The sequence below is a fragment of the Hyperolius riggenbachi genome, chromosome 12 (genome assembly GCF_040937935.1).
Source record: "Hyperolius riggenbachi isolate aHypRig1 chromosome 12, aHypRig1.pri, whole genome shotgun sequence".
NCBI classification, from domain to species: domain Eukaryota; kingdom Metazoa; phylum Chordata; class Amphibia; order Anura; family Hyperoliidae; genus Hyperolius; species Hyperolius riggenbachi.
This window is the reverse complement of record NC_090657.1, coordinates 212744010-212764119: the sequence shown is the minus strand read 5'-3', so window position 1 is coordinate 212764119 and position 20110 is coordinate 212744010. Positions and strand designations below refer to the sequence as shown.

The following is a 20110-nucleotide window of genomic DNA, read 5'->3' as shown; positions in this document are numbered from 1 at the left end:
CACACCGATGCTGTCGGTCCCCTTACTCTCGCACGCTCACACACCGATGCTGTCGGTCCCCTTACTCTCGCACTCCCACACACCGATGCTGTTGGTCCCCTTCCTCTCGCACTCCCACACACCGATGCTGTCGGTCCCCTTCCTCTCGCACTCCCACACACCGATGCTGTCGGTCTCCTTACTCTCGCACGCTCACACACCGATGCTGTCGGTCCCCTTACTCTCGCACTCCCACACACCGATGCTGTCGGTCCCCTTACTCTCGCACGCTCACACACCGATGCTGTCGGTCCCCTTACTCTCGCACTCCCACACACCGATGCTGTTGGTCCTCTTCCTCTCGCACTCCTACACACCGATGCTGTTGGTCCCCTTCCTCTCGCACTCCTACACACCGATGCTGTCGGTCCCCTTCCTCTCGCACTCCTACACACCGATGCTGTCGGTCCCCTTCCTCTCGCACTCCCACACACCGATGCTGTTGGTTGGTCCCCTTCCTCTCGCACTCCCACACACCGATGCTATCGGTCCCCTTCCTCTCGCACTCCTACACACCGATGCTGTCGGTCCCCTTACTCTCGCACTCCCACACACCGATGCTGTTGGTCCTCTTCCTCTCGCACTCCTACACACCGATGCTGTTGGTCCCCTTCCTCTCGCACTCCTACACACCGATGCTGTCGGTCCCCTTCCTCTCGCACTCCTACACACCGATGCTGTCGGTCCCCTTCCTCTCGCACTCCCACACACCGATGCTGTTGGTTGGTCCCCTTCCTCTCGCACTCCCACACACCGATGCTATCGGTCCCCTTCCTCTCGCACTCCTACACACCGATGCTGTCGGTCCCCTTCCTCTCGCACCCCCACACACCGATGCTGTCGGTCCCCTTCCTCTCGCACTCCCACACACCAATGCTGTTGGTTCTCCTTCCCCGCGGTACAAAATCACATACTTGCCCAGGAAGAAGGAAATCTCTGGATCCCTAATGAGGCTTCCCTCACACAGGTGTCGTCGATGATCTGATTGGGGATGCGTTCCTCTTCACGCACGAGCGGAGCTGTACTGTGCAGCTACGGCCGCGCCTGCGCTGTAAGCTGGAGCCGCTCATGCATGAGTATCTCTGTGCTGCTGCGCAGTGGCAGCCATGGTCACATGGCTGCTTCAGCTGGAGGGAGAGGCAATGCAACAAGGGGACATTGTGGGAAGCCTCATTGGGGTCCAGGTTTAGGCTTTGGATGATGGCATTCATGTGATTAGTGCGGGAATAAAAGGGTTTTTTTTGTTTGTTTTTTTAACTTGACTCTTAGATGTCTTGTGTTGTCACATGGCCGGTTTGCTGTTATCAGTCATGGTCTAGAGACGCCTGAGTGACAGGTGGCATCTGGTGTGCGCCTGGCTGCAATAAAGGCCAGATAATGCTGCAGCTGTGTGTGCTCAGCATATGTCGCACAGCACACGCCTACCACTTCCTGCTTACACACTCTGGTCCCACCCTCCTTTACTCAAATTATTGATTTTATTATGTAAATAAAGTGCAGTGAGCCTGAACAAGCGTCTACCATTTGATTGGCTGAGCTCCAAGCTGCATACAATTTGTATTAAATATGCAAGCAAGTCAGAATTGTTTGAAAGCCATTGACTCAGAAAGGTGTGCGGTCTTGCTCTGTCAGGGAATAATGATGGCACCAGGGGGCGATCATGTCTGGTACACACCATGTGACTTTCCATCAGATTGATAGTGAAATCGATTATTTCAGACAGGTTCAATATGATTTATGATCGTTTTTCTGGTCGATTTTCCGATCGCTTTTGTGACCAATGTGTGTAAAAGTGATCGTAAATCGGATTATTATTGTCGGAAATTTTCGGTTCAGTTGACAATCTGACATAAAATTGCATGGTGTGTACTAGGCATTAGTCTCTGATGGCTATTCCCCTTCCCACAAAACCTATGCTAGGTTTTCAATAACCATGGTGGCGTAACCACTACGCCACCATGCTGGAGTTCTCACCTCGGATTAAAAAAAAAAACATCCAGGCCCCCGAAGTGTAAAACCAGATAGGAAATTAAATATGAATAACATTGCACACTTGCAAACAAATGATAAATTAAATCGAAGAGTTTTTAGAATACCCAAGCAGCTCGGGGTGACCCAAAACCACAGGGAGAGTATAGGGGACTAAGAGGCCGAAAAGCCCTTCTACTAAAAAGCAATGTGTTGTGTAGTTTGCCTTCTTAACCAGTTCACCCCCAAGGGTTTTTACTCTAACGGACCAGAGCAATTTTCACTTGTCAGTGCTCCTCCCTTTTATTCCCTAATAACTTTATTACTACTTATCACAAGAAAATGATCTACACCTCATTTTTTTCAACACCAATTAGGCTTTCTGTGAGTAGTACATTTTGCTAAGAATATTTTTATTCTAAATGTGTTTTAATGAGAAAAAATCAAAAAAAGAAAAAATCATTATTTCTCAGGTTTTAGCCATTATAGTTTTAAAATGAAACATTCTCCTGTGGATAAAACAAGCACATATTATTTACCCAGTTGTCCCGATTATTAAACCATTTAAATGATGTCCCTATCACAATGTATGGCGACAATATATTATTTTGAAATACAGGTGTTATTTTTCTGTTTTTTTTTTTTTTTTTTTTGTTCTGGCCATAATTACCAGCCCCAATGTAATACATTAAAATTAATTTTCCCCATAAAATATAGATTAAAAAAAGCTGAGTCCATAAGAAAACTATTTATTTATTTATTTTAAGCTGAATTTTTTTTACAAGTGTTTTTTTTTTTTTTGGGTGGGAGGGTTGTAAGTGTAATTTTATTAATGATGTGTATGTAATTGTATATGTATGTATTTTGTATGTGCAATATACTTTTTGGCCACAAGATGGTGCTAGTGAACACTTCGTTTTAGGAAGTGATCACTTTTTTTTTTTTACACTTTATTGAACAGAAACAATTTCCTGTTTTTGTGAATGGACGTAGCCGCTGTTCGCGGTCACGTCCATTCACTCCAGGCACTGCGATTGGGTAGAGGACTGTTCGGTCCTCTTCCCCAATCACTCAGCACGGGATCCCGGCGGAATTGGCGGCGGTAGCGGCGCACATACGGCGGTAGCGGCGGCGGGAACGCGCGACGTATTAAAACGTCATGTTGCTGTTAATAGGGTAAAGCATGACGTTTTAATACGTTAGGGTGTCATTAAATGGTTAAAACAGAAGGTATTTGTGATAATTCAGCTTAAGGGAACTGTGGTCTCCCATAATGCATCACTACTGAATATGCAGATTAAATCTAATGATATCGAATATAATCTTTATTTTTTTATAAAGAGATAATTGGCATATTCTACTCAGCAAGAGATAACCAGAAGACAATGCACCAGAGATCATGACCAGTCTCTACCAGTACTTTACAGAAAATAATCTAATTACAGAAAATCTTATAGAAAATTGTATGGTGTGTACTAGGCTTTATATACAATTAGAGACTGGGATGTTTGCAGCCAGCTGAGTGGCTTCTGGAGAATCTGTGTATGTGCATTTGGTTCACACTATTCAAAACTAAGGCTGAGTTTCCAGTAGAGCCGAGTGCCCGCCTCCGAGATGGACGCCGGCATATGTGCAGGGTGATTACGCATCTGAATCCCTGTAGCCGTGCCATGCGTTGCCTGAAATTTTGAAGCATCGCTACAGCTTTTTCTCACACAGGAATTCAGAAGCAGCCTTATTGATTTCAATAGGCTGCATAACCCGATCCACGAGTAGGAGGGAAATCTCCCCTAATGGAAACAGGCCTACTAAACGACCGCGTCACGCCGATGGGCGTGGCCGCAGCGGCAGCCCCAGGACCGCCTAACGCCGATCGGCATAAAGTTCTGGGGCTGCAGTTTACAGGAGATCGAGCACAGGCTGCGTGCGCATCTCCTGCCTGGCAGGCGCTCAGTCTCCCAGCGGCGATCACCGTGTGGAGATGGTTAGATGGCGAAACGCCGTCTAATAATGGTGTACAGCAATGCGATCTCAGGCAGCACTGTACTGGGGACAGCCGTGTGACATGGCTGTCCCCTCCATAGGCACAGAGGTGATTGGCTGCCATAGGCTGGTGAAGGGAGGGAGGGCGAGGACAGAGAGGAAAAAAATACAATATTTTAATCAAAATAAAAACATTAATGTTTGTAAAAAAACAAACAACTGGGGGGCGATCAGACCCCACCAACAGATAGCTCTGTTGGTGGGGGGTGAAATCACTGGTGTGCTGTGTTGTGCGGCCCTGCAGCTTGGCCTTAAAGATGCAGTGGCCTATTTCACAAAAAATGGTCTGGTCTCTGGGGGGAGTAAAGCCTGTGGTCCCGAAGTGGTTAAAAGAAAATATATCCAGGCAGAGGGCTGTAAGAAGGAATCCATTTAAAGTCATTGGGATTCAGTAAAAAAAAAAAGAAGAAAAACAGATACGTAAGGAGAGGGAAGGCTGTGGGTCCTATAGAGCTTCCCTCTCCTCTCCCGGTCCCCTTGTTGCAGTGACAGCTCCTCTGTTTGAGTCTCCCGCCATGGGGGCGCAAGCACAGTATGGAGTGGCTCATCTTTGGGAGTACTTGAGTTCCCGAAGACTTCCGAGGCCTCGGCAGTGGCAGAGAGCAGTATGTGACCAAATTGGTTGAATACTGCTACAGGGGAGCCAGTGCTGGAACGTGGGCACTGGGAGAGAAGCAGGAAGACTCTATAGGACTCTGTAGAAGACTCTAGGACCCAGAGCCTTTCCTCTCCTTAGGACTGGACTTTTTTTTAATACAGGTTTCTAATGACTTTAAATCTACAGTGATGTCCTCTCTGCCATCTGTGATCTGCGATTTGTCTCCTCGCATTGTGATCTGTCACACAAGCCTTACATCTGCCATCTTCTCTCTCGCAGGGTGAAGTCCGCCATCGTGAAGAAGGAAGAGACCGTGAATAATCTGCGCAAGCAATGTGAGGTCAGTGCCAAGCTCACAGCGTGCTAACAATATTCAATATCAGGAATGGCTGATTAGTGGGCAGCTTTGTGACAGGGCATGTGTTCTAAGGTTATGATCTGATGTTGCTGCATCCTTCTTTAGCTATCATTTACTAATCGTTAGTATTTTAAACTCCAAGTCCTCAGTGTGAAAAGCTTGCTGGGTCTTACAACAAGGAAGCCCATCAGTTGTTGCATGCCTGGAGGCACCCAGTGTACAGTTTGGTAAACCCTGCAGAGGAAGCTGGACGTTTCTCAACCTTACAGTAAACGTGAGACAAAAGCACAAACTTTTTGTACATACTTGGGGCTTCCTCCAGCCCTCTCCGTGCAGATCGCTCCCACGCCGTCCTCCTCCTCCTGGATGCTTCGGTCAATGCCTGGTTATCTTCAGCCAGTCGGGCGTACTGCGCCTGCACCAGAGGACGGTGTGGCAGCGATCTGCACGGAGAGCCCCAGGTATGTACAAAGCTTTTGTACCCTTTTTGTCTCACGTACACTTTAGGTACAACTGAAGTGAAAAGTGTGTGTGTGTGGGGGGGGGGGGGGGGGGGGAGAGGTATTACAAAATTATAATAAAAATAGGCAGATTAATTTAAAAAGTCAAAAATATTTACAAAAAAAAAAACCTTGGGGGAGCAATCACAGAGCCCATCAGCGTTCTGTTGGTGGGCAACCCCCCCCCCCCCAAAAAAAAAAAAAAACGGCCCTGCAGCTGTAGAAAATGGCCTGGTCACTGGGGGGGGGGGGTGTTAAGCCCAGGGTCCTCAAGTGGTTAAGAACTGTAATTTCACATTTATGTTCAATTTTTGCATCATTTTGCACGGACTTTAGCAATTAATAGCAAAGCACCCATACCACCACAATTGCTACGTATGTTAAGGGGAATAGTGGGAACAAGTCATTAAGTAATTCTTCAAAAAGTCCCAGTGGTTTATGAGAAAATACATTTTAAAAATGCACAAGAATTCGTTTGAGAAAATAGATTCTGAAAATGCACAGAAAATGTTTTTTAAACGACGAGGTCTTTTTGAAAAATGTTTGCCTTGCCACTATTCGTAGCTAATTTGGTGATGACAGCATGTATGGGGACTTTGCTTTTACCGGCTAAAGTCTGCATGAAAGTATGAATGGATTACACAAAGTAAATTGAATTTCCAAAGTTTAATTACGTATGGCTGAAATTGTAAAACATTTTGCGCATTTGTAATTGGCAGATCACGATCTTTAATTATCAGCCTCCAATCTCCATCCCAGCAAAGTAAGCCAGATAGTACTTCCAGCTTGTTTACTTTTATTTTTTTATATATGTTACGGCCAGAAGGGTTCTGGCCGGCCAATGTGCGAAGTGGCCGCAGCGGCCAATGTTAGAAATGTAATGTTTACATGTATTAAAACCTGCTTAATTTCATGAAGTATAGCCGGCGGCAATGTAATAGATGAAGCCGCCGGCTTTCGCACTGCCTCCTCTCCTCCTACTCCCCCCCCCCCCCCCCCCCCCGCCTCTCCCTGCCTCCTATACAACATACGGAGCAGCCGGGGACAAGGCGTGTCCCGGAGAGTCGTTCGTCGTGGCAGGGGAAGCAGAGCGGGGAGGCTGCAGACATTGCTTCTGCCAGCACCCGCTCTGCAGGAACGGCAGGATTCCCCTGCCGCGACAAACGACTCTCGGGGCTGCTCCGTATGTTGTATAGGAGGCAGGGAGAGGAGAGAGGTGGGGGAGGGGGGAGGAGGAGAGGAGGCAGTGCGAAAGCCGGTGGCTTCATCTATTACATTGCCGCCGGCTGCATTTCATGAAATTGAGCAGGTTTTAATACATTTAAACATTACATTTCTAACATTGGCCGCTGCGCACATTGGCCGGCCAGAACGCGAAGTGGCCACACTTCGTGTTCTGGCCATAACATATACAACAAATTGAGCACTGCAGTGCTGTGCTGGCTTTTCCTGCTGAGTGGCATGGCTGCACCTTGTACTGTATAATAAAGATAGACCAGAGGCCTTCTACAGGCCACCGGTCCAGTGCTGGGTCCCTCTATATCCATTTGTCAAAACCTTTCATTCTGGCTGTGCCCCCTGCTATGGAGGAGTGTATCCAAAGTGGGCACGTACAAGCAAGGCCCATGCATGCCCAGAAGAGCTAAGTATATACTCGAATACAAGTCAACCTTGTGTATAAGTCGACTCCAATATTCAACCCTCTTAACCTCCCTGGCGTTCAGTTTCTGCTGGATTTCTGTGCAAAAAGTGATCCAATTAATTTTCATAACCCTTTTTCCAGTAACTTACCAAAATGTGTCAAGCAAGGGTCTAGTAAACATTTTGAGTATAATAAAAGCTTGAAACGCAAAATAAAATCAAAACTAAAATTTAAAAATTACTCTCCTAAATCTCTTATTTTCACTTTCTGAGCTGTAGCTGCTCAACCTGCACTAATACGAATGTAAAGGTGGTCATAGGTCTAATAATGATGGGCAGATTTGACCAAGAGGCAAATCTCTCTTTGGTGTATGGGCAGGTGACAGATCTCTCTCTAATCAGATTCAATCAAAGGCCGATTCCTCAGGAGATTTCATGCTGAAATAATTTGGAATTGGCCTGAGTCTTCCACATCCGTCGCTGCTATGAATGTACCCCTGTGTGTGCATTTATACATTATCTGTCCTGTGTCACCCACCATGCGGTGCTCTGTCTTTGGAATTCTCCTGTATTGAATTCAGTGCAAAAAAAAAAAAAAAAAAAAAAAAAAAAAACTTCTGCATCTAGACCCATTGAGTTATACTCCTGTTTGCCTGATGAAGCAGGACCACACCTGCGAAACGCGTTGCACTAAGTGGAGTTCAATAAAATATTTTTGTATTGATATATTGTGACTCAATTGAGTTTTATATTTTTGAGGGAGGTAAGTCCACCTGAACATCCCCCTCTTTTAGACGGTTTTTAAACGTTTTTATTCTACTCTGGCGCCTCTGTACACCAAGCCTTGCTGAAATCTTGAGTCCACCCTCGGTGGAGGGGTGCTACCCCGTTTCCTATCTACAGAGAGCGACATCTTAAAAACCTGAGTGGGGTCAGGTTCTAATACTCCCCACCTGCACTTGAAGTGGTTGCCTATGGGTAACCCATGTTTGTGAGTATATCTAAATATTTTGCTTTTAACCACAACCAACTTAACAATACTACACCATATCGGGCTCTCGATTTCTCTTTGTTCTTCCAACCTTAAGGGCCGGTTCTACTAGAAGCGGTGTGATGCGGCTGCATAGCCGCATCGCACAGCAGGTGTCCTGAAACCAATGCATGACATTGGAACAGTTTCCATTGCGTGGAGAGCAATCTGAGAATCTGCAGCATGCTGCAGGTTCTTGCATGACCGCATCCGCCTGCTCCATACACTTCCGCATCAGGCGATGCGGAAGTGACGCAGACGCCAGCGGAAGAGATGCGATGTGGCTAGGTAGACACTCATTCTCATCACTTCTTAGTGGAAATGGGCCCTAAAGCTGCATATTCGCTGCCCGGCGGGTCCTGTGACGCCTCTTCCTGTCGGTGGTTACACACGATGCTATACGCCAGGAGCAGAGAAGACTTCAATCGATCGCGATACTTTGTGCAGGAATCATCGGGGATCCTAGCGACCCGATCCACTGTGACAGTCGTTATTGCGATGCAATGCTAAGTGACGTTACGCGGTTGTGCGCCTGTACCCATGTCTCAATATTGAGGAATCAACCGCTCAGCGCTTAAAAAAAAAAATAGTTGGTCGGCGGGAAAATTGTGACGCGGGTACTTAGCTTACCTCTCTCTCTGCAACTATGGCCGATCAACTCCCCCCCCCTTATTCCCCCCCCCCTCCCTCTTACTACTTCCCTTTCCTCTTGAGAGGTATGGGCTGGCCTATCCCCCCCCCCGATTCCACTCCAGAATAAGTTAGCCAGATAGAGGTGACCCATATAGCTTAGCTAACTATATGAGACTCATTATATAGCCCCACTCCACTGCTATTAAACACCCCCCTCCTCCTCTCCAAGTCATTCTCCCCCTGCATCTCTTTATCTGTCTCTCCCTCTATGCTCTATCATACTCCTCCGGGTCCGCCCCTCCCCAGTGATTCTCCCCCCTTCCTCCGCATATTCCCATGTGTCCCCGCATCGTTGTCTATTTCTTCCTCCCTCTGATCGCTAGTGGCCAGGTGCGCTGTCACTCACCTGGCCTCTTGCCCGGTGTCGGGCATACAGCTCAGGAGGCTACGCTGGAGTTTTTTTATTGACTCAAGTATAAGTCTACCCAACAAAGTTAATGGCTGCACTTGGGGCTCAGGAGGGGTTAATGACTGTACTGCATACAGTATTGCAGCCATTAACCCCTCCTGTCCCTTAAAGTGAACCTTAAGCCTAGTAAAACAAAAAAAAGTTTTACTCACCTGGGGCTTTCCTCAGCCCCCTGCAGCCGATCGGTATCCTCGCCATGTCTCTGTGATGCTCCAGTCCCCGGCAGCGACCACTTCCCATGCCTGTCGGGTTCTGACAGAGAAAACGGAACGCGAGTGATTCTTCTATGTTCCCAGCCAAAATATCGCCCCCTATGCTGCTATTGCGGCCTCCTGAGGGAAGCCCCAGGTGAGTAAAACAATTTTTTTTTTTTTTTTTTACTAGGCTTAAGTGCCTCTTTAAGTGCAGCCCATGGGCTTGATTCACAAAACGGTGCTAACTGTTAGCACGGTTTTACCGTGTTTTCGTGTGAAAAAAAAATTTGCGCGACAAGTTTTCAGCGCGCAATAGCAGCATAGGGGGCGATATTCTGACTGGGAATGCGGAGAATCACTCGCGTTCCCATGCATGTCGGCCGGTGATGGCCAAACCGGAAGTGTTCGCCGGCGGGTGCAGGAGCATCTGAGCGGGGCTTCGAGGGCACCGATCGGCTGCAGGGGGCTGAGGGAAGTCCCAGGTGAGTAAATCTCATTTTTTTCGAGACTTAAGGATCACTTTAAGCACTGCTTTTTAGTAGGAGGGCTTTTCAGTCTCTTTTAGTCCCCTATACTGTCTTAGTGGTTTGGGTCACTCCGAGCTGCTTGGTTACTCTGTTGTACTGGTCCAAGCCCCTATCCCATACAGCCATATCAATCCCTGCCATGTACTGATGAGGAACACAAACCCGAAACAGGCTGTCTACATGTGGTGCTGTTGTGGCTCTGTAACATGTATAAGCTATAGGCTTGCTATACACCAGCGGTTCTGGATGCGAGCCTGGCTTCAGGGCCATAAAGAGATTATTTGCGAATTCAGTAGCGATGCATTGTGGGTAAGCACAGAAGTTCACTTAGAAGGAATTTGCAACAATTCAGCTTTGTTTTAAGAAGGCAAACCACACTTCTCAGATAATAGTCACTATAAATAACATGTACCGTATACTGTAATAGCTGTGCTTCGTCCACAAAAATGAAATAAACCAATCAAAAAATAGCTCTTGTACTGCATTTTTATAATCAGATATACAGTCACAATCAGATCTGTATATCTGATGTGTCCACAGGAATCATTTAGATCAGTGCTGTCCAACTTCATGGGCATGGAGGGCCATTTTTTTTTCAGACCCCATGGTAGAGGGCCGAAGGTTCTTGCTAGAGCCGCAGACCATCCCCCCCCCCCCCCCCCCCCCCCCCCCCTTCCCCGGAAAAAATGCAATTAAAGGATAATTAGATTGGCAGCACTTTTCACAAAATGCAATTTAAAATAATGGTGAAGTTATGTGGAAAAGACGAGGGTTCCATTGAGCGGCGCGCTTAGCGCGCCGCGCCGAAGAATGGGTGTGGCCATGGACCAGAATGCGGGTGTGGCCACGGGCGGAGACAAATTTACATGAATTAAGCAATGTGGGACATTAGATTAGGACAGTGGTGGGGAACCTTTTGGAGGCCGAGTGCCCAAACTGCAACCCAAAAGTCACTTATCTATCGCAAAGTGGCAACAGCAATTTAAACTACATACAAACGTTTTAACTCATACATGAACATTATGGAAAATCCAAGTTAAAAATAAACTGTGAAGATAAACAATTTCATCCATCCTACTCCTGAAAAATGTGGTGTTTTTTTTTAGAACCTCCCAGTTTTATTTTCCGTTTTAAAAAGCTAAAAAAGTAGGTTTAATGCTATTGTCTCATGATGACTATTCAGCTTTTCCATAGTCTCACAGTTTGCAATCATGTGACCCCCAACAAGACAAATTCAGCAATCATGAGGCCCCCAACAAATCATGAGGCCCCCAACAAGACAAATTCAGCAATCATGAGGCTCCCAAAAAATCATGAGGCCCCCAACAAGACACATTCAGCAATCTTGAGGCCCCCAACAAGACAAATTCAGCAATCGCGATGCCCCCAACAAATCATGAGGCCCCCAACAAGACAAATTCAGCAATCATGAGGCCCCCAACACGACAAATTCAGCAGTCATGAGGCACATAAATAGACAGCATTTCACATAAATAAGCAGAATGCCCCTTTAATATGGTAGACACCTCTCACCTGGCTTCTAAATTCTCCTCTACCGGCTGCTGTGCCTGGCAATAGTGTTTTGGGCCGGATTGGGGATGATGTGTGGGCTGAAATGCCAGGTGACAGGTGTCCCCCCAGTTGAGGTAGTGACAGGTGCCCCCCCCCCCCCCAGGTTAGATAGTGACAGGAGCACCCCCCCAGCTAGATAGTGACAGGTGCCCCCCTAGTTTGATAGTGACAGGTGCCCCCCCCCGTTAGATAGTGACAGGTGCCCCCCCCCCCCCCCAGTTAGATAGTGACAGGTGCCCCCCCCCCCCAGTTAGTGACAGGAGCCCCCCAGTTAGATAGTGACAGGAGCCCCCCCCCCAGTTAGATAGTGACAGGAGCCCCCCCCCCCAGTTAGATAGTGACAGGAGCCCCCCCAGCTAGTGACAGGTGCCCCCCACTTAAATAGTGACAGGTGCCACCCCAGCTAGATAGTGACAGGTGCCCCCCCTAGCTAGATAGTGACAGGTGCCCCCCACTTAGATAGTGACAGGTGCCCCCCACTTAGATAGTGACAAGTGCCCCCCAGTTAGATAGTGACAGGTGCCCCCCCAGTTAGATAGTGACAGGAGCCCCCCCAGCTAGTGACAGGTGCCCCCACCAGTAGCGAGCCCGTTACCTCTGTGTCCCCGCAGGCCTCTCCGGTGTCCCCGCTGGCCTCTCCGGTGTCCCCGCTGGCCTCTCCGGTGTCCCCGCTGACGATGCCGCTGCTGCCTCACAGATCAGACCTCACAGATCGCGGCGACTGAAGCAAGCAGAGCGCGCGCATGACACCCGCGCGGCAGAACGTCACATGCGGAAGTGAGTAATGATTCACTTCCGCATGTGACGTACTCCGTACGGGTACCATGCGCCCTCTGTTTACCTCAGTCGCCGCGATCTGTGAGGTCTGATCTGTGAGGCAGCGGCAGCGGGAGGACATAGGAGAGGCCACAATAAGAGGGAGCAGGCATGGCGCCCATAGCGCAAGCCATGCCTGCATCCCAGGGAGACGAGCGGGCCGCAACAGGTGGCCTGGCGGGCCGGATGCGGCCCGCGGGCCGCCAGTTGGACAGCACGGATTTAGATATAATAAATAACATCTCTGCTGTAAGAATAAAGCCTGCTGTGTAGTTGTGGCACTAGTAGGGATGGTCAATGAAATGCAAATATTTCTGCGTTGATGCAGGTTTATGCTAATTTTGTATGCAAATGTATGCACTCCCTTTGCTCATGAAATCAATTAATTTGATATGTTAAAAAGCAGTGAAAGAATGGAAAGTGTAATAGTTAAGGGCTCTGCCTCTGACGCAGGAGACCAGGGTTCGAATCTCGGCTCTGCCTGTTCAGTAAGCCATCACCAATTCAGTAGGAGACCTTGGGCAAGTCTCCCTAACACTGCTACTGCCTATAGAGCGTGCCCTAGTGGCTGCAGCTCTGGCGCTTTGAGTCCGCCAGGAGAAAAGCGCAATATAAATGTTCTGTGTTTGTTTGTTTCCTGTGCAGAGGAGCACACCAGTGGCAGTGTTTGTGGTGGAAACATTGGCAGTTTGAGCCAGGATGCAGGAATAACTCCTTAACAAAATGAACATGGGGCATGCTACTGGGATCCAAACCCCTCAACCCCCAGGTGGCTAGTAAAACACATGCACGCCTTCCCTCTCCCCACATGGCAGAGCAGTGTATTATTAATTTACTCCACTGGTGCATTGTTGCTTCTGTTCTTCCTGGCAGTTGCATGCTCTGAGCTCCCACACCTCCTTTTCCTGATCATGTGACATGCCTCAGGAGCCAGAGGTATGCAGCATAGAACATGTCAGGGAGATCAGAGGAGACCTGAGGCTGTGCTGGAGCAGGTAAATGTTAAACTGCTCCACAGCGCTACTCTGCAGAAGGGGGAGGAGCAGGGCCCTCCCAGTCATTATAGATACACCACTTAGTCGGAGACTGTTCAATAAATGTTAAATTCTGATGACAAATTTGGGCTGCAACTTAGTCTGGGGTTTTAGATTTTGGCCCCTTAAAGGGACTCCGAGCAGTGCAGAAACTATGGAAAGATGCATATCATTTCAAAGCTCTCTTTCTCCTCTTTCCAATGATATATAAACCGCCGCCCTACGCCTTTTAGTTTTCGCTATTTTCGCGATTGAAATTGCAGCGGTCGCGATTTCAATCGCGAAAATAGAGAAAACTAAAAGGCGTAGGGCGACGATTTAGGTGTCACCAGAAAGAGGAGAAAGAGAGCTTTAAAATGATATCCATCTTCCCATAATTACATTGTATTACACAGGGCGACTTTTTTCTAAAGTCAGCTGCTCCATTTTGCTGAATGGAGCTGCTGACACTGGGGAAAGTGTCGCCCTGTGTAATACAATATAACTATGGCTTGATGGATATCATTTTAAAGCTCTCTTTCTCCTCTTTCTGGCGACACCTAAATCGTCGCCCTACGCCTTTTAGTTTTCTCTATCTTCGCGATTGAATCGCGGCCGCGACAATTTCAATCGCGAAAATAGTGAAAACTAAAAGGCATAGGGCGGCGGTTTATATATCATTGGAAGGAGGAGAAAGAGAGCTTTAAAATGATATGCATCTTTCCATAGTTTCTGCACTGCTCGGAGTCCCTTTAAAGGGAACCAGAGCCTAATGTATTCTAAAAATGATTAAACAATGTTATACATACCTGGGGCTTCCTCCAGCCCCATAAGCCTGGATTGCTTCCACGCCGCCATCCTCCGCTGCCTCTTTCGCGGGTACCGGGTCCCGTCACTTTCGCCGGACGCGGCCAGTCTTCCACATGCACAGGGGCTCCCTCCGGCTCTGTACGCATGTGCCTGTGCAGTACAGAGGGAGCGCACTGCGCTTGCATCGGCTGGCCGAAATGATGGTACCGGTGGACAGAGGCAGCGGAGGACGGCGGCGTGGGAGCGATCCAGACTTATGGTGCTAGAGCAGGGGTCTGCAACCTTTAAGACATAAAGAGCCACTTGGACCCGTTTTCGAAAAGAGAAAAAAACTGGGAGCCGCAAAACCATTACAAAACAAATCTAACACTGTATATATTGACCCCCATATGCACAAATCGTTAGCAGATATGACCCCCATATGCACAAATCGTTAGCAGATATGACCCCCATATGCACAGATAGTTAGCAGATATGACCCCCATATGCACAGATAGTTAGCAGATATGACCCCCATATGCACAGATAGTTAGCAGATATGACCCCCATATGCACAGATCGTTAGCAGATATGACCCCCATATGCACTGATCGTTAGCAGATATGACCCCCATATGCACTGATCGTTAGCAGATATGACCCCCATATGCACTGATCGTTAGCAGATATGACCCCCATATGCACTGATCGTTAGCAGATATGACCCCCATATGCACAGATAGTTCGCAGATATGACCCCCATATGCACAGATAGTTAGCAGATATGACCCCCATATGCACTGATCGTTAGCAGATATGACCCCCATATGCACTGATCGTTAGCAGATATGACCCCCATATGCACAGATAGCTAGCAGATATGACCCCCATATGCACTGATCGTTAGCAGATATGACCCCCATATGCACAGATAGTTAGCAGATATGACCCCCATATGCACTGATCGTTAGCAGATATGACCCCCATATGCACTGATCGTTAGCAGATATGACCCCCATAAGCACAATCCTTCAGCAGATATGACCCCCATATGCACAAATCGTTAGCAGATATGACCCCCATATGCACTGATCGTTAGCAGATATGACCCCCATATGCACAGATAGTTAGCAGATATGACCCCCATATGCACTGATAGTTAGCAGATATGACCCTCATATGCACTGATCGTTAGCAGATATGACCCCCATATGCACTGATCGTTAGCAGATATGACCCCCATATGCACAGATAGTTAGCAGATATGACCCTCATATGCACTGATCGTTAGCAGATATGACCCCCATATGCACTGATCGTTAGCAGATATGACCCCCATATGCACAGATAGTTAGCAGATATGACCCCCATATGCACTGATCGTTAGCAGATATGACCCCCATATGCACTGATCGTTAGCAGATATGACCCCCATATGCACAGATAGTTAGCAGATATGACCCCCATATGCACTGATCGTTAGCAGATATGACCCCCATATGCACTGATCGTTAGCAGATATGACCCCCATATGCACAGATAGCTAGCAGATATGACCCCCATATGCACTGATCGTTAGCAGATATGACCCCCATATGCACAGATAGTTAGCAGATATGACCCCCATATGCACTGATCGTTAGCAGATATGACCCCCATATGCACTGATCGTTAGCAGATATGACCCCCATAAGCACAATCCTTCAGCAGATATGACCCCCATATGCACAAATCGTTAGCAGATATGACCCCCATATGCACTGATCGTTAGCAGATATGACCCCCATATGCACAGATAGTTAGCAGATATGACCCCCATATGCACAGATCGTTAGCAGATATGACCCCCATATGCACAGATAGTTAGCAGATATGACCCCCATATGCACAGATAGTTAGCAGATATGACCCCCATATGCACAGATAGTTAGCAGATATGACCCCCATATGCACTGATCGTTAGCAGATATGACCCCCATATGCACTGATCGTTAGCAGATATGACCCCCATAAGCACAATCCTTCAGCAGATATGACCCCCATATGCACAGATCGTTAGCAGATATGACCCCCATATGCACAGATAGTTAGCAGATATGACCCCCATATGCACAGATAGTTAGCAGATATGACCCCCATATGCACAGATAGTTAGCAGATATGACCCCCATATGCACTGATCGTTAGCAGATATGACCCCCATATGCACTGATCGTTAGCAGATATGACCCCCATAAGCACAATCCTTCAGCAGATATGACCCCCATATGCACTGATCGTTAGCAGATATGACCCCCATATGCACTGATCGTTAGCAGATATGACCCCCATATGCACAGATAGCTAGCAGATATGACCCCCATATGCACTGATCGTTAGCAGATATGACCCCCATATGCACAGATAGTTAGCAGATATGACCCCCATATGCACTGATCGTTAGCAGATATGACCCCCATATGCACTGATCGTTAGCAGATATGACCCCCATAAGCACAATCCTTCAGCAGATATGACCCCCATATGCACAAATCGTTAGCAGATATGACCCCCATATGCACTGATCGTTAGCAGATATGACCCCCATATGCACAGATAGTTAGCAGATATGACCCCCATATGCACTGATAGTTAGCAGATATGACCCTCATATGCACTGATCGTTAGCAGATATGACCCCCATATGCACTGATCGTTAGCAGATATGACCCCCATATGCACAGATAGTTAGCAGATATGACCCTCATATGCACTGATCGTTAGCAGATATGACCCCCATATGCACTGATCGTTAGCAGATATGACCCCCATATGCACAGATAGTTAGCAGATATGACCCCCATATGCACTGATCGTTAGCAGATATGACCCCCATATGCACTGATCGTTAGCAGATATGACCCCCATATGCACAGATAGTTAGCAGATATGACCCCCATATGCACAGATCGTTAGCAGATATGACCCCCATAAGCACAATCCTTCAGCAGATATGACCCCCATAAGCACAATCCTTCAGCAGATATGACCCCCATATGCACAAATCGTTAGCAGATATGACCCCCATATGCACTGATCGTTAGCAGATATGACCCCCATATGCACAGATAGTTAGCAGATATGACCCCCATATGCACAGATCGTTAGCAGATATGACCCCCATATGCACAGATAGTTAGCAGATATGACCCCCATATGCACAGATAGTTAGCAGATATGACCCCCATATGCACAGATAGTTAGCAGATATGACCCCCATATGCACTGATCGTTAGCAGATATGACCCCCATATGCACTGATCGTTAGCAGATATGACCCCCATAAGCACAATCCTTCAGCAGATATGACCCCCATATGCACAGATCGTTAGCAGATATGACCCCCATATGCACAGATAGTTAGCAGATATGACCCCCATATGCACAGATAGTTAGCAGATATGACCCCCATATGCACAGATAGTTAGCAGATATGACCCCCATATGCACTGATCGTTAGCAGATATGACCCCCATATGCACTGATCGTTAGCAGATATGACCCCCATAAGCACAATCCTTCAGCAGATATGACCCCCATATGCACTGATCGTTAGCAGATATGACCCCCATATGCACTGATCGTTAGCAGATATGACCCCCATATGCACAGATAGTTAGCAGATATGACCCCCATATGCACAGATCGTTAGCAGATATGACCCCCATATGCACAGATAGTTAGCAGATATGACCCCCATAAGCACAATCCTTCAGCAGATATGACCCCCATATGCACTGATCGTTAGCAGATATGACCCCCATATGCACTGATCGTTAGCAGATATGACCCCCATATGCACTGATCGTTAGCAGATATGACCCCCATATGCACTGATCGTTAGCAGATATGACCCCCATATGCACAGATAGTTAGCAGATATGACCCCCATATGCACTGATCGTTAGCAGATATGACCCCCATATGCACAGATAGTTCGCAGATATGACCCCCATATGCACAGATAGTTCGCAGATATGACCCCCATATGCACAGATAGTTCGCAGATATGACCCCCATATGCACAATCCAAGCAGATCTGAAAAAAAAAAAAAAAACATTTACTCACCTCGTCAGAAGACCTCCTGTCACGATGTCCTCCTGTCACGACCTCCGGTCCCGACCTAGTGGCGCGCAACTCCTACGATGCTCTACCTACGTCACGTCCTGCCTGCAGGGCTACGGGAAAATGGCCGCCCGAAGCCCTGCACGGCACTGGTCCGGCGGCCTCTCTGATAGGCTGCCGGCCAGCAACTACAGCACACGTCACATGCGCCCCGCAGCCAGTCGGCCACTGACACCGGAGCCGCCTAGGAGCCGCGGCGAAGGAGAAAAAGAGCCGCATGCGGCTCCGGAGCCGCGGGTTGCCGACCCCTGTGCTAGAGGAAGCCCCAGGTATGTATAAATACCTTATTTTATTCCTCTCTGGTTCTCTTTAAGTGATTGATAGTAGTAGGGATGGTTACTGTGGGGGTAGCCTTGTGACAAAGACAAGAACAGGAACCAAATGGTGCAGTATCATAGGGTAAATATAGCTCAGTATTATTATAGCTCAGTATTACAAGAGTAGTTATACTCACAAAGGTGGGGTGCAGAACCTGCAACCACCATATATCGCCTCGAGGGAAACCGCCATCCCCACTTGGTACTCCAGGTTCTGCTGTAACGGGGTGGTCGCTCGCCTGGGGTCCTTACTGCCTGTGAATGGCACCACACTAGTGGGAAGGACACCTGAAGGATGTGTAGTGGGCAATAAAGAAGGGTGGAGACACCCAATAATAAATATTTCTCAGAGTATACAATATAAAGACAAAAATAGATTTAAACACTTGTTTTTCTGGCTTGGTTCATCTGGAGAGGTAAGATACCTCATGTATTTATTTGTCTTCATTAAGTATACTCTGAGAGACATTTATTTTGGGGCCCCTTCACCCTTCTTTGTCCTTAAGTGATGAGTTTGACACCCCTGGCTAGAGCCAGATGGATGTGGTTTGTTCTTCGCTGCACATACTCTATTTTGAATTGCTATTTAAAGAGAGACTGAAGCAAATAAAATATGCTATTGTTACCTTGTAATTCGCTTCAGTACTCTCACTAGATATAAAGCGCCGCATCCCCGCCGCAAAACGAGGGCTTTAGACCCCCCCCAAATCCCCGGGGGGCAAACCGGCCGGCACTTCCTGGAAGGGGCAGAGCTTTCAGCTGCAGCTCTGCCTCTCCTGATGTGGATCGCTGCCTCTAACTGCCCCTCTTACTCTTCCTTCACAGAGAGAGACGGCAATTGACAGCAGGAGAGGCAGAGCTACAGCAGAAAGCTCTGCCTCTCAGGGCAGCGGAATCCACGACCAAGTTGGTAGTGGATGGTTGCACCGGGATTTGGGGGTCTAAAACGCTCGTTTTGCAGCAGGGATGCAGCGCTTTACATCTAGTGAGCCTACTGAAGCGAACCAACAGGTAAAAATAGTAATCTTTGTTTGCTTTAAGATATTGCTGTAGAGTAGATGTTAAGTTTACTTAAAATGCATCTCTGGTGTACATAAAACAAAAACAGAGGTACACTAATGCTTAAAGGATAAATGAGGTAAGTAGGGAAATCTATCTTTACTTACCTGGGGCTTCTTCCGGCCCCTACAGGTCTTCTGGGTCCCCTGTTGTAGCTCCGGTGCTGCACACTGTCCCGCCGACACTGCGGCACATGCGCAGGCGAGTGCCTACTTGTGAACACACCCATTATTTAGGGTTTATATAGCGCCGACATCTCACACAGCGCTGTACAATATATATATCCTTGTCCCTAACTGTCCCTCAAAGGAGCACATAATCTAATCCCTACCGTAGTCATAAGTCTATGTATGCATCGTGTAGTGTATGTATTGTAGTCT

At 47.6% G+C, this 20110-nt stretch overlaps 1 protein-coding gene and 1 long non-coding RNA gene across 12 annotated transcripts in view; one reads left to right on the top strand and one right to left on the bottom strand.

The window, feature by feature from the left end:
- Positions 1 to 20110, bottom strand: part of LOC137541819 (uncharacterized) — a 743120-nt gene that overhangs the window by 44561 nt on the left and 678449 nt on the right. The gene's annotated exons all lie outside the window — the stretch shown is intronic.
- CEP131 (centrosomal protein 131) overlaps positions 1 to 20110 on the top strand; it is a 165009-nt gene that overhangs the window by 142970 nt on the left and 1929 nt on the right. For all 10 annotated transcript variants that reach the window (XM_068263336.1, XM_068263332.1, XM_068263331.1 and 7 more), the window contains one exon: positions 4928 to 4988. In XM_068263336.1, coding sequence (XP_068119437.1) covers positions 4928 to 4988 — 61 coding nt within the window. The remainder of the gene's footprint in view (positions 1 to 4927; positions 4989 to 20110) is intronic.